Source organism: Equus asinus, chromosome 17 (assembly GCF_041296235.1).
Source record: "Equus asinus isolate D_3611 breed Donkey chromosome 17, EquAss-T2T_v2, whole genome shotgun sequence".
Taxonomy (NCBI): domain Eukaryota; kingdom Metazoa; phylum Chordata; class Mammalia; order Perissodactyla; family Equidae; genus Equus; species Equus asinus.
The window spans coordinates 24,590,264-24,605,708 of NC_091806.1; the positions used below are offsets into that span (position 1 = coordinate 24,590,264).

The 15,445-nt window shown below is 36.2% G+C and overlaps 1 protein-coding gene and 1 pseudogene across 1 annotated transcript; both read left to right on the top strand.

The window, feature by feature from the left end:
- Window positions 1–535: 535 nt before the first annotated feature.
- LOC106844059 (olfactory receptor 5G3-like) lies at window positions 536–1,476 on the top strand (annotated as a pseudogene).
- A 12,417-nt stretch (window positions 1,477–13,893) lies between these two features.
- On the top strand, window positions 13,894–14,838 carry LOC106844116 (olfactory receptor 5G9-like). Its single transcript, XM_014861422.2, has one exon. The coding sequence runs from the start codon at window positions 13,894–13,896 to the stop codon at window positions 14,836–14,838; it is 945 nt and encodes a 314-aa protein (XP_014716908.2).
- The last annotated feature ends 607 nt before the right edge of the window (window positions 14,839–15,445 follow it).

The following is a 15,445-nucleotide window of genomic DNA, read 5'->3' on the forward strand; positions in this document are numbered from 1 at the left end:
CATTCTCACATCCCATTATAAGTGGGACTAGAGGACAGACTAATAAACACATATATGAATTATATCTTAATAATATTAGAATGGTACTGATCATTCAATAAGAAAAGCAACTCCCCTCTTAGTCTTTCCCAGATGTCTAATGTCAGCACCTGATTATATTATTGGTTTCTACACTATTCCCAGTACAGATATTCCTAAGTGGTTAGATGAAACATGGAGAGTAATTCTTATTATTAAAAAACTTTCTAACTTGAGGGAGTTGTAGATGATGTAGTTGGACACCTCTTCTTACAGGAGAGAGTAGTAAATCCAAAGAGATCAAGGGTGAACTGCCTAAGTTTACACAGGATCTCGGTACAACTTCCAGACCTAATGTCCAGGAATATTGTTTTCCAGTTCAACATTTCAATAACTGTTTGTTATAGACCTTTTAAAATAATATGTTAGTAGCTTAAAATATTATTTTGTAGCTGCTAATAATTGATTTTTATGATAAAAATTCTTTTTCTTTGTTGTAATCAATTACAACAGACAAATGGAAGCTAAGAATCAGACGACAGTGACTGAATTTCTTTTCTTGGAGTTCACAGATCATCTCCCTCAGTAGTTTGTTCTCTTTGTTGTGCTTCTCCTTGTCTATCTTGTGACATTGGGGGGTAGCTTGTGGATGGTTACTCTCATGTGGACTGATCCCAGACTCCACACTACTATGTACTTTTTCCTCAGCCACTTATCATTTATAGACATTTGTTCCTCCTCTTCCATTGCCTCCAAGATGATGTGTGATATCCTTGTGTAGAAAAAAGGCATCTCTTTCATGCATTCTGCTGCACAGATGTGGTTCTCTGGTCTCTTTGTGGCAAATGAGTGTCTCCTGGATTCCATGGCATATGATCAGTATACAGCCATCTGTAAGCCCTTGTTGTATATACTCATTATGACCCAGAGGGTCTGTGTGAAGCTTGTGGAAAACATTATGCCATGGCTCTTACAAGCACAATGACTCATACAATTCTCATTTTTTGCTTATCCTTCTGTGGTCCAAATGTTATCAGTCACTTTTTCTATGAAATTTAACAACTGCTTTCCCTTGCATGTGCAGACACCTGGATTAATAAATTAGTGCTTTTGATCTTGGCTGAAGCTATAAGAGTACTCAGCGGCCTGATCCTCATGGTCTCCTATGTTTGCCTCCTGGTGGCCATCTTGAAGATTCTGAGAGCTGGTAGGAGGTGGAAAGCTTTCTCCACTTGTTCTTCTCACTTGACAGCCATCTCCATCCTTTGGTGGGACTCTTTTCATTATCTATGTTTCTCCTGGCTCTAGTTCCTCCTTCAATATCAATAAAGCAATTTCTCATTTTTATACTATGGTGACCTCAACATTGACCCCTCTCATCTACAGCTTGAGGAAGAGGAATTAAAAGATACATTCAGGAGGAAGTTAGAAAGGAAATATTCTCTGATAGGTGGGTAAAAAAGAACTCTATTTGTGTTGCACCATAGATGTTGGTGCAAAATATACAGCAAAAAAGAACACTGAACTGAAATCAGAATCTGTATGTGAGTTCTGGCTCTGCCAATTCACAGATTTTTTAAAATGAAATAGCGTCTAAATATTTTCCTGTCTTAGTCTCGTTCTCTGTGACGTGATGGGGTTTCAAAATAACATTGAGATGTATTGAGAATACAAATGTGAAAACATACTTAGAAGAAAACTTGGATGCATATTTGTGCAATCATGGGTATGTGAATACTGTTTAATCCAGACAGGAAAATTAAACGGAAAGAACAAAGCACTGTAGCAATATTAAAAGACAAACAATAAAATGAGAGAAAATATTTATGTACATGTGCCAAACAATGAGAAGATATCCCCAATATTCAAAGAATAGTCCAAAATTTACAATCAAAAAGAAAAACTACAGATAAATGGACAAATGAACAGGCTACTCACCAATACAGGAATGCAAATTGTTGAAAATATAGGAAAAATGTTGAACATCATTAGTGATCAAGTAATTAAAATGAACTTAAATGTCATTGAAGTGCCTTTCAATGCTAACGAAACATCATGATGAGGTTTCTATTTGGTTACGTACACTCATTATTTCTTGCTGAGAGTATGAATCACTCCATCTCCAAAAAATGATTTGATAGTTTCCATTAAAATGATGAATTTATATGGCATTCGACCTTGAAAACTCTTTCAGAAATCTAGACTACAGAAATACAAATGCCAATGCATAAGATTATATATATTTCAGCATTAAATGCAGTGGCAAAGAAAAATAAAGGAAATAACTAGAATATCCATTATTACTAGAAAAGTATATTTTTTTCTGTGTAATGTGCAACAAATGAAGAGACTAAATTAGGTAATCATGGACTGACATGATCACTATTATGTGAAAAAAAATCAACTTGAAGATCAACGTGCAGCAGTGAACATTAAGAAAAAGAGTGAAACCTAAATAATGAATAAGACGTACACGTATGCAGGTGCATTAACATAGGGATACCTATAAAGGATACACAACAATCTGTTGACATTGATTACTTCAGGAGGAGCTGCATTGAAAGCAGGAAAGTAGATGTTTTATTCATACACATTTGAATCGCAGTTTATACGTGCCCTCTGGTTCTACTTGAGCTTGAACCAAATGTATCATTTTCATCCTATGATAGATTCCTTCTGCACCTGTCTGACTTTATTTATTGGAGGATCTTAGAGGATCAGCTCATTATAGAAGGTCTGGATGCATACTCACATGATGCCCCTTGTGAAATGTTCTTCCTGTCAGTAGTCTATATTTCTAAAAGAAAAATAGACCAAGTGCTGTTTCTCAAAAGTCATAAGATTCTTTGTTCCAAATGAGAAGGATTTGCTCCTAAAGTTCTGGACATGGATGCATGACACTTAATGCTGGCTGTCTTCTGTGGCATTTGATAAATTGATTGAAGAAATATTCCCCGCTGTGTAATTCGTTGTCTCTGAAATCCAAAGAAGCCTACCAGGACACTATGGTTCATTCTTCATGAATTTTACATTGGAGGGGGTGTTCCAGTATGCTTCTAATCACTTGATCTGTAAAAACTTCCCCAAAGTATCAAGTTCTTGAATATTAGTAGTTTATCTTCCACCTGCTAGAACACATGTGTTTTACCAAGGCTTCCAATGTTCTAGCAGTTGATTGTGGAACATTCTCTTCCAGTATGATTTTAACAATGAAGTGTGGGAAGTGGTGGTTAATGTTTTAAGGGCTCCAGCAGCAATGGGCTCTTGTTGCCATCTGTTTCTAAAGGACCACTTCTTATACCAGCTGTCTTAGCTTGAGTTTTCCCAGAAGAAAACCCTGTGATAAAAATTCAAGTGCAAACAGCTTATTTGGGAAGCAAAGGAAGTACTAGCTGAGGAGTTAGGAAATGAGACAGTGAATGGGAAAAACTACTCTCTGGTATGAGTTCCCTATTTTTATTTTGGGCTTGGTGGTATAAGGACATGTATTACTTTCTAACGTGTTTTTTATCTTTTCTAGTGGATACCTTTGGGATTATATATAGCAAACTTCTATGTCTTGAAGTATTACTTTAGTGTGTTCATGAGCAGATTGCTGCAGTAGGCAACTGAGCGTTAATCCTGCTAGAGATCTCTGGGTGCCAGTGTGAAAAAAAACATGCATTGGATTAATGCCACTTGAGGTGCAGGGAGCCAGGGAATGTCTACATAGGCCAGTCTTTGGTGGAGAGCTCCTCCTGAGAAGTGCTAATTTCCTGTCACTTTTGGCTTGCCAGGCAGGTGGAAGAGCATCAGGAAGATAAAACATCAAGAGAAGAAATGCAGATGTTGGTGGTTGAAGCTTGCGCTGATGTGCACTGAGATGATAAGGATGAGGCATAAACAGAATCTGCTGTATCATTCGGTGTAACCGATGGAAACAGCTTGTAGTTCACACTTTTCCTATTGCCTGATGTCTAGGCAAGAGCTGATTTTAAAACTTCCTTCTTCCTAGGAAGTAATTGGAGAGACAATTTCATCACGCACTGGCCATGCCCAATGAATAAGTGACCATGTCTCCTTTGAATGACTATGTCTATTTAGAAATCTGATTCAAATAAACTTTTGGGGATACTGAGATCAGATATTATAAATCCAGATATCACCTCACTAGCAGCTGCTTCTTAGTTATATTTCACAATTTAGATTCTGGACCCAAAAAGAGTTACTGAGCAGATAAGCGAGGAAGACAATGAGAATCAAAGGGACCAGAAGCTAGGACCACCCTATGGTGCCTAGATATTCCTGTTGTGATTCACATCCTTGGCTAGAAGGAATAAATCTCTCCTTGGTTAGTAGGATTGGCTGGGGAGTAGTATTATTACTTTTTTTGGCAAAATAATGGTAGTAAAATGTAATTACGTGTCTTGAGGGGAAAACTTTAATAAAATTGAAGATTTAAAGCTAATTCTTGAGTCTTTCTGTGAATAAATACACTTTATATACTGTTTTGTATTCTATTCTCTGTCAAATGCTGTATTGTAAATATCTTTCATTTGGTTAAAGGCATGTGTAGGCTTTTAAAATTACACAAATGAAAGCTTATTATAGGGGCCGGCATTGTGGTGCAGCAAAGTGGGCACGTTCCACTTCTTGGCGGCCCGGGGTTGGCTGGTTTGGATCCCCAGTGCAGACATGGCACTGTTTGGCACTCCATGCTGTGGTAGGCATCCCACATACAAAGTAGAGGAAGATGGGCACGGATGTTAGCTCAGGGCCAGTCTTCGTCAGCAAACAGAGGAGGATTGCCAGCAGTTAACTCAGGGCTAATCTTCCTCAAAAAAAAAGTGTTAAGCATTTTACATAGTTTATTAATAAGATAGAAATTACCTGTCAGAATTTACGCCTTCAAAAATTTCATAAACATTATGGAAAATTAGGGAAAATAATTTTATTATGCTGATCAACAAAATATATTTATACATTCATAGATGTGATAGGTAAAAATTATCTGGAGACAAAATCGCTCAGTTTACAGTGGCTACTTATTTTTCTACATGATTTCTATGGAAAGTTGTTGTGCAATATTTTACGGATTAATTAACCTCAGAGGAAGGACAGGTTAATACGTTCCAAAGCATTATATTATTTTATTTGCATTACATAGCTGGTGGAATTTTCTTCACTTCATTTAACACCAATCTTGAATCCTCTGTTCTTATTTCTTTGTGCCTCTTCTGTTTTCAGGATGATCAAAGAGTAAACAAATTTAGTCTCTTGTTTACAGCGCAGTCCCTTATAAGCATAAGTATGACTATCATGTGTTACTACATAATCTCCATGCTAAATATCTTTCTGACATTTGTATTCATTTCCCTTTTTAAACCGTTCATAAGGGGAATAGATTAGTATAAACAGATATGAATGTTGTTCTGACATCCTAATGGTTACATCTGTCCCATCAGGACAGGAACAGAAAGAGCTTTATTTCTATTTTGTTTAGCCTATCTCAAATGTCTATCATCGGGATCTGAATTTCTCATCATTTCTTACAATATCACTGGGAACCATATTCCTGGGTGGGTATTATTATACAGTCAAGCAATAAGATGAAATACAAGACTGAATCTCATTTCAATTTTAGAAGTCAAGGGAGTTTAAGATCTTATAGTTGGACTCCTTTGTGGGTGGCAGGGAGTACTGAATCCAAAAACATCAAGTTTACATGAAATCTGTGCATAACTGACAGAAACTAGTACCCAGAAAACTGTTGACCAGACCAATATTATTTCCTAACAGATAAAAACACTTATAAGTAGTTTAAAAGACTATTTTGTAAATGCCAATTAATTTCTAAAAAATAAAATTATTTTCAGGCCAGCCTGGTGGTGTAGTGGCGAACTTTGCGAACTCCACTCTGGTGACCCAGGGCTTGCTGATTTGGATCCTGGGTGCGGACCTATGCACCACCTATCAAGCCATGCTGTGGCAGGTGTCCCACATATAAAGTAGAGGAAGATGGGCACAGATGTTAGCTCAGAGCCAATCTTCCAAAAAATAAATAAATAAATAAAGTTATTTTTTATTTCCTGTAGCAGATTACAACAGAACAATGGAACATAAGAATCAGACAATAGTGTCTGAATTTCTTTTCTTGAGCCTCATAGATCATTTCCCTCAGCAGATTGTTGTTTTTGTCACTCTTCTCCTTGTCTATCTTGCCACACTTTGGGGGGTAATTAGGCGATGATCACTCTCATGTAGGTTCATCCCAGACTTCACATTCCTATGTACTTTTTCCTTAGCCACTTTGTAGATATTTGTTCCTCCTCTTCCATTACCCTCAAGAATGTGTGCTATTTTTGTGGGTGAAAAAATGCTTCTATTTCATGGGTTGTGCTGCACAGATGTGGTTCTCTGGTCTCTTTGTGGCAACTGAGTGTTTCTTCCTGGCTTCCATGGCATATGATCAGCAGTTTACATCTGTAAACTGATGTTGTATCCCAAATGGTCTGTAAACTGTAATCTGTAAACTGATGTTATATCCCAAATGGTCTATGTGCAGCTGGTGGTAGGACCTTATGCCATGGCTCTTAAATGCATCATGATTTTTATGTCATTGACTTTTTGCTTACCCTTCTGTGGTCCAAATATCATTAATCACTTTTTCTGTGATATTTCACCACTACTTACTCTTGCATGTGCAGACACCTTGATGATTAAATTTATGCTTTTCTTTTGGGTCTGGATCTGTAGTGTTCTGATCACTATGTTCTCCTAGGCTTTTACCCTCGTGACCATCTTGAAAGTCAAGAAAGCTGATGGGAGGTGGAAAGCTTCCTTCACTTGTTCTTCTCACCTGGTCACAGTCTCCATCCTATATGGGACTGCTTTCTTTATCCATGTTCAGCTTTGCTCAGGTTTGTCCCTGGGTATCAATAAAGTGATTTCTCTATTTTATACGACGGTAATCCTGATGTTGAACACTCCCACCCATAGCTTGAGGAACCAGGAGGTGAAAAATGCATTTAAGAGTAAGTTTGAAAGGAAAAAATTTTATAGAGGGCAGATAAAATAGAATTGTAAGTGTGCTGCACCACAGATGTTGATTCAGAAATCTGTGGTAAAAAGAATACTGGACAGGAGGCCGGTCCTGTGGCCCAGTGGTTAAGTTAGTGTGCTCCGCTGCGGGGGCCCAGAGTTTCCCTGGTTCAGATGCTGGGTGTGGACATGGCATTGCTCCTCAGGCCACGTTGAGGTGGTGTCCCACATGCCACAACTAGAAGGACCAGCTACTAAGATGTATAACTATGTACTGGGGGGATTTGGGGAAATAAAGCAAAAAAAAAAAAAATTGGCAACAGTTGTTAGCTCAGGTGTCAATCTTAAAAAAAAAAAAAAGAATACTGGACAGACAATTTGAAACTCTGTTTAATTCCTGGGTATGCCATTTACCAGGTCACTGATATACTGGAAGTTTTGTTTGCAGTATATAATACATGGAAACTTCATTTATGACAAGAGTGACACTACAGGGTAGTGGAGAAAGAAAGGATTTTAAAAAATGTTGTTGGATCCATTGGATATGTACTGGAAAAAGACATGGAATTTTACCCCCATCTCACTATACACACTAAAATCATTTCCAGATGATTTTGAGATGAGGACGAAAAAGACAAGGAATTAAAACATCTAGAAGATAATATAGGAGAATATCTTTATGACACATTGTTGAAACTTTTTAAAATATAGGGTACAAAAATACAAAACATGAAGGGAAGTATTGATTTCCTGGACTACGTTAAAATGGAGAACTTTAGATTTACCCTTAAGAGCATAAGGAGGTAAGGGACAGCTAGGGAAAATGTATTTACAATGCATATAACCGACATATCTGGAATATACGAATAACTATGGTAATTTTTAAAAAAAGACAAACAATCCAGTGAAAAAATGTGGGTAGGAGACTTGAGTATGCAATTCAGAAAAGTGGTAACGCAAATGGTCTGTAAATACTTTGTTTGTTCAATCTCACCAGAAATCAGGGAAATGGCAGTAAAGGCACAATGGGATGTCATTATATACTTACCAAGATGGCTAAAATGACAAATATTGAGTCATTCACTTATGGAAGTCTAAGTTATGGGTTTTGGAAAATGTCCTGAGTTATCCATTAACAGAAACATATATGTACACTTTAACGAAGAAATTTTACTATCAGATATTTCCCAAGAAAAAAGCATGCTCATAAACACTGAAAGGCATGGAGTTCTTTGAAGGTTCATTGATGAAAAATTCACAGAAGTTAAAAACTGGTAACAACTCAAATGCCCACCAACAAAGGAATGGATAAATCATTTGTGGAATATCAATATAATGGAATACTAACAGCAATAAAATATATGAACTAGAGATTTATTCAACAAAAGATTCATTTCACAAACATAATATGGATGGTGGAGACATTCTATTTCCTTACTTGCATCGTGGTTTACTTTGTCATAATTCACTGAGTGGTACACTTAAGATTTGCGCACTTTTCTGTGCACAAATAAATAAAATCAATAAAAGTTTAAAAATGTAGCATCAATAAAAGCTTAAAAGTGTAGCACCGGACTTGCATTTGTCAGTGAAACCTCTCTCAAATTTCATGCAAAAACCTGTATGAATATTATGGAAATTCTTCACACATTCTGACTCAGTGATTTTCTTGTCAGTATTAGAAAAAGAAGACAAACTATCACAATTCCAAATAGGCTATGCTTCTGGCAGATCCTCTACTATAATGTACTTTACCTGAGCAGTTGCCAAAATTTTGTGGTACTTCTTGTGGGGAAAACTCAGCAGTTGTAACATTTTCGCACTAAAGTTTACTCTTTAAATATTTCTTTGTTGAGAAGAAGGTAAGAAATAAAGAATTTACCCAGTCAAATGCAGAAAACAAGCAAGTTGATCCCAGTGGATTTTTAAAGTGTTCAAAGACCGCAAGAACATTTTAATTTACTTACCTCCCAACAATAACATTCCCGAAGTATCACATACGTTAGGGACATGAATTTTCCCAGGAAAAAAAAAATGATGTAACTACTTCTTGAAACTTTAATGCACATGAAAATAATAATTTATTTCAGAGTGGAATCTTACTAGCTCCTTGGAAAGAAAACTAAGAATAAAACCAAGTGAGTCCTAGAAAGCAGAGGCACACACAGGTAGGGGTGGGAAGATGGAGATGCTGAAAAAGAGTACAATTTATACACCATTTTAGTTTTAATTCTCTAAAGAAGGAAATAATTCATTGGAATATAAGTTTAGATCATTTTTTATCTATTTCTGCCCCTGTGTTTACTCTTTAAGAAGTTCAAAATGAGTTAAATGGATTTATGGGAAGATGAAAATGACTGGCATTTAAGATGTGTTTATTTGGTACACAGAGTAATAACAACTGTCAGATCATAACTGGTTAGAATGCTTCACCAATCTAATGTAAAACCTTGTTGACTATGCCCTGAACAGGAGAGAAGCTGGGCCACTCACTCCAGTTTTAGTGCCATCTGTATAGCATGTTGCATTGGGTTATGGGCATCACGCTCAAAGCATAGGATATGAAGATTAATGAGGGAATTATAAATGAGAGCACAATTTGCAGATGTTTGAAAGCCCTTGTACTTGCCTAAAGTTGGACTCTATTCAGGATTTCTCTGGAAATTCATTACTATCTTTGTAATCAAGTCCTTAACTGTTAAATTTCATTTGGAATTTGACTGATTCTGTATTCCAGAAACAGCATGCAGGATTGGCTGGGACATGGAAAGGTCTAAGCTTCCCTCTTGGGAGAGTGACATTGTTGAACGGATAGAGACTCTGTAGTCAGACAAGGAAGTGTCTTACTCTTGAATAACCTTTAGGAGATGCTAGCTCTGGGACTTTAGACACCACCTTTCACATTTACAGTCTCAGTTGCCTGCTCTGTCAAGTGGAGATGACAAAATGTTTCTTACCTAGGCTTGGGTGGAAAACGGATGGGCTGACATTTGCAAAGCACTTGGGGCAGAGTCTGGTAAATCTCAAATACTCTACAGATGCTTTTCCTTGTCCAATTTTCATTGTGGCCTCAAATGTATCATATCATGAAACCAATCATGCACTTTAACGCTGCATGGCAGAAAGTGGTTGCGTATTTTCCATCATCTCCGTGGTCTTGTGGTCAGATATCTTGGAAGCTGAGTTTTCTTATTTATAAAAAGTGAAGTAGGGTCTAGAGTTCATTCAGTTTCTTAGAACTTTAGAAATCTACAACTCCAAATGCATAACTTACAGTTGTTTCTCACTTACTCCCTACTAGTCTTCACACATCTCTTACCTCTTGTTCCTATTCCAGATTGCTTGTAATTATTTTCTTTTCTTCTCTCCGTTTTTTATTTGCTGAAATACCTTAAGGAATCGCTTAAGATTATTGTTACTTTTTGTTTTATTTTAGATTATTTTTAATTATAAAGGTAATTTATGTATACTTTCTCCTTGTAACAAATACTTATATTTGCAGGTAAAATTAGGGTCTTATTTGATTACCCACCCACACACCAGCTCCCTCCCTCTCTGTTCTCAGAGATGACGACTGCTAATTTGGTATATATTCTTCCAGATTCTGTTATTTTATTTACACACACACACACTTAAATAATTATAATTAAAGAAAATATTGAGGTTTAAAAAATATTCCTAATATCATACTGTACACATTATTTTGTGACTTGTTTCTCCTACATATATCTTGGAAAATTAACCATGTTTGTACATATACAACTACCTAATTTTTAAACTTCTGTACAGCATTCCAATAGAATGGCTATACCAAAGTGTATTCTGCTGTTATTCTTTCAGAGAATATCCCTGTGGGTTCCAGTTTTTTGTCATTTTAAACAATACTGTACTGGACATCATTGTTTTTTCCTTGTGTGTTTCCTCGGGGTAGATACTAAGTAATGGAATTTCTGGGTCACCAGGTATGTACTTTTTAAAAAAAATTCAAGAGAGCGAAAAATTGCCGTCCAGGGCCCAGCCCCCTGTGGTATGAGTGATCACCATGTTCTCTCACCGCCTAATTGGTATTTTATATTTTCACAGTTCTCAATATTTTGTCAGTTTGATGGGTGAAAATAGTATATCATGTTTCAATTTGATTGCCATGAATATTAGGGAGATTAAGCATTTTCTCCTTTATTGGGACATTGAATGCATTTTCTTGTACCATGCCATTATAAACCTTCTTCCTATTATTACAATGATATTTGCTAGTTTAATTGATGATTTCTGGTAGTTCTTTGTGTGTCTTGCTTTTAATCTTTGTAATATATGTTCTAATACTTTTCCCAATCTGTGTGCTTTATTGTACTCAGAGTGTATGTTCATTAAAATCACATAGTAAAATTTATCAACATTTTCTTCATGTGATTTTTTTTTTTCAGGAAGATTAGCCCTGAGCTAACTATCTCTTAGCCTTTTTCCTATTCCAGTCTTCACTTTTTGCTGAGGAACACTAGTCCTGAGCTAACATCCATGCCCCATCTTCCTCTATTTTATAAGTAGGATGCCTACCACAGCATGGCTTTTTGCCAAGCAGTGTCCTGTCCGCACCCAGGATCCGAACCAGCGGACCCTGGGCTGTGGAGAAACGGAGCATGCGCACTTAACTGCTGTGCCACCAAGCCGGCCCCTCTTAATGTGATTTTTATGTTCTGTTTAAGAAGATTATCCATATTACAAAATCACAATACTATTTTCTTGTCATATATTTACAGTTAGGATGTCTTTTAGTTAAAGTGATATGGGGTAGAATTTTAGTACTATTTATTTTTTCAAATGGTCATCCAAATATTGTATCACTTTTTTAATGAGTGATTCATATTTACTTTCCTGATTTGAAATAAAACATTTATTCATACTCAATTGACATGTATACCTAGATCTGCTTATGTTTTTCTAGGTTTTCTGTTCTTTTCTATTCACTTCTTTGTCTACTTCAGTAACACCATTCTGTTTTAATTGTGATAGCTTTATATCAGTGTTGATACGTGGGATAGCACCTCCCTTTTCTTTGTTTTTCTTTTTGAAAATTGTCTTGGCTACTTTTGAATATTTTTCTCTTCCATAAATTTTAAATCAGATTGTTTCATTGAAAATTTTTTAGATATCGGTTGGAATTTCATTAAATTCACCAACAAAATTAGTGAGTGCCCTAGCCCAATCAGCCTTAGGTAACCTGTAGCAAGTGTAAGTCTGACCAATCAGCTATATTGATTCATTGCAATGAGGGAGACTACAAACCCCAGGAACAATGGGGATCTCATAGAACAAAGGAAAAATAGAGTTATTAGAGGACTTTGAGAAAGACAGAGTTTAGGTGAAATTTAAGTCAAGAAAAATTTTGATAAAGTCAAAGCAAAGCAAGGCTGTATGTAAAGGGGCAACATCATGGCAAGTCTAAACTATAAAGCAGGCAAAGAGTCATTTCCTTGGAAACTACCAAGTTAAAATAGATGTGGAATGTTGTATTTGGAAATTCCTCATGTGGAGCTCTGTACCTATATTGGAAATGAGACTGCTTCGTTATGTCAAAATGGCTTAGATCTTCCAGGCCAGAGTGGGCTGTTATCTTGCTCATATAATTTCAAACAAAAATTTTAGATAGCGTATAACTTCATAAAATAAAGTTTCTTGTTGAGTAAAAGAGCTGTTACTCAAAGGAAGGTCTGTGACATCACTTAAGTCTGCAACTTATCTGTGGGAGGAATATTGTTTCCTGTTCAGTTCACAGTTGGCTTATCTGTGTCTGCTATTGCAAAGTGAAGAATGGACACACAGGTTCTTACTCCCCAAGTCTGACCTAAGTTTTACTTTCTCAGGAGGAAATGAATCTTTGTAATTATGTATTTTGACTCAATTATACATAAAAACACACAAATTATATTTTTCTCTGATTTAGGCATTTATTCCTTTGCCTCAGTAGACTTCCATAACACATTTTTCTTTACGAAAATCTTGATAATTCCTTGTTAGGCTTATTTATGGTTATTTTATCAATTTTTGTTAATGAATATGAGTTTTTTCATTATAATTTGTGATTGTTATTGATTTTTTACATTGATCTTCTATTCTATAACTTTGTTGAACACTTTCATTTTTTCTAAAAAATTATCTTATCAATTGACTCTTGTCCATTTTGTTTGTCTGTTTCAATGTATGTATGTTTGCCTACAATGAGAGTATTTTCTTCCCTCTTTTTTCTATAATTCTTATATCTTTTTTTTTTATGTTCTAGTTCTTTGGCTGTGCTCTCCAGTATAATGTTAACCAATATAAATTATAAGCATCTCAATATAGTTTCTGCTTACAGTGTGAATGTGTCTAGTGATTTACACTGCACACATATATTCTTTGGAAAGGTCAGGAAGGTGTTTTGTTTGTTTCTTTGTTTTTGATGTTTTTTGTTTTTTTTTTTACCAAGTTAAATAGCTCCTTTATATCTTCAGTTTGGAAAGTTTTTTCTTTTGTTTTTGAAAGCAGCATTTTATCAAATTCTTTTAAAAATTCTCTTGAAATAATAATAATGTTTTGAATTTTAATCTGTAAATGTGGTAGATAATTTTATAGGTTTTCTAATGTTCATCAATTTGTCAGTAAATCCTAATTTTCTCTTTAAAACATTTAAGCCATATTGCTGTTTAGAATTGTATTATATTTGATTAGCATTTTATTTAGGCTTTCTTTTTACACCAATGTTCCTAAATTGAACCTGTAGTTTCATCGTTTGTGTACTATGTTTTCCTTTTAAGAAATGTAAAGTTGTATGCACTACCAATTTTCAGGTTTTCTCACTATCGAGACCCAAACCAACCAATGGCTGATGAAAACTATACAAGGATCACAGAGTTTATTTTCAAAGGCTTAAAGTACCATCCTCAGATGCAAGTCTTTCTTTTCTTGCTCTTTCTGCTTTTTCACCTTGTTACCATGACAGGAAACTTGGGCATGATTATTCTCATCTGGATCGATTCCCGCCTTCACACTCCTATGTACTTTTTCCTCAGTCACCTGTCCTTTGTGGACATCTGCTTTTCATCACTTGTGAGCCCCAAGATGCTCACTGACTTCTTTGCTGAAAGGAAAGCCATCTCTTTCCTGGGATGTGCCTTGCAGCAGTGGTTCTTCGGGTTCTTTGAGGCTATTGAGTGCCTCCTCCTGGCATTCGTGGCCTATGACTGCTACATGGCCATCTGTAAACCATTATTGTATTCAATTGCCATGTCCCAGAGACTCTGCATAGAGCTGGTGGCTGGACCCTATACCTTTGGGTTCCTAAACACCATGACTCACACAATGGTTGCTTTTCAACTTCCCTTTTGTCACTCCAACATTATCAATCATTTCTTCTATGACATTATCTCTCTTCTTTCTCTAGTATGTGCTGACATCTGGATCAATAAAATGTTAGTTTTCACTGTGGCTGGTGCTGTACTAATCATTAGTAGCCTGACCATTATTATCTCCTATTTTTACATCCTTACTGTCATCCTGAGGATCTGCTCTACTGATGGGAGGCACAAAGCCTTTTCCACCTGCTCTTCTGATCTCACAGTTGTTTGTATCTCATATGGGATTCTCTCCTTTATCTATGTGAGGCCAGGTTCAATTTTTTCTCTGGACATCAATAAAATTTTGTTAGTGTTCTACACAGCTGTAATCCCCATGTTGAATCCTCTCATCTATAGTTTGAGAAATAAAGAAGTAAAAGCTGCCATACACAGGGCAGTCACCAAGAGGCAGTTTTGCATCAGAAGTTAAATTCCCATCTAAAGTAAATAGATAAAAAGAAAAGCTTCCAGACATGGCTAGACTACCTGGTCATCATCCAAAGATGCTAAATAATTGGCAGAATTTGGGGAATGGCATATATCCGTCCTTCTATAAGATTTTTACTTTAGAACATACTTTTTTTAAAAAGCTGCATTTCATCATGTCCCTATAGAGGATAAAAATTCCCAGTCACCCACAGAGTAAGAGAAATTCTGCTTCCTCATACACCTTCATTACTGGAAATATGATACAATCCAATAAATGTTTGAACTACCTAGCGACTATCAGCCAGTTGTACCACAGTAAATGTCCAGACCACGTGAGGTACATTGGAACAAGATAAATGTTCCCTGAACTCCTAAATACAGAATTAAAAATACCAAACAGGCCAATTACTTGGCTTAGAAATGACTTTTTGTGTAACCATGTGAGGAAGATTGGCTCTAAGCTATCTATGACAATCTTCCTCTATTTTATGTGGGATACCATCACAGTACGGCTTGCTGAGTAGTGCTAGGTCCACATCAGAGATCCGAACCATGAATCCTGGGCCACTGAAGTGGAGCACGTGAACTTAATCACTATGCCACTGTGA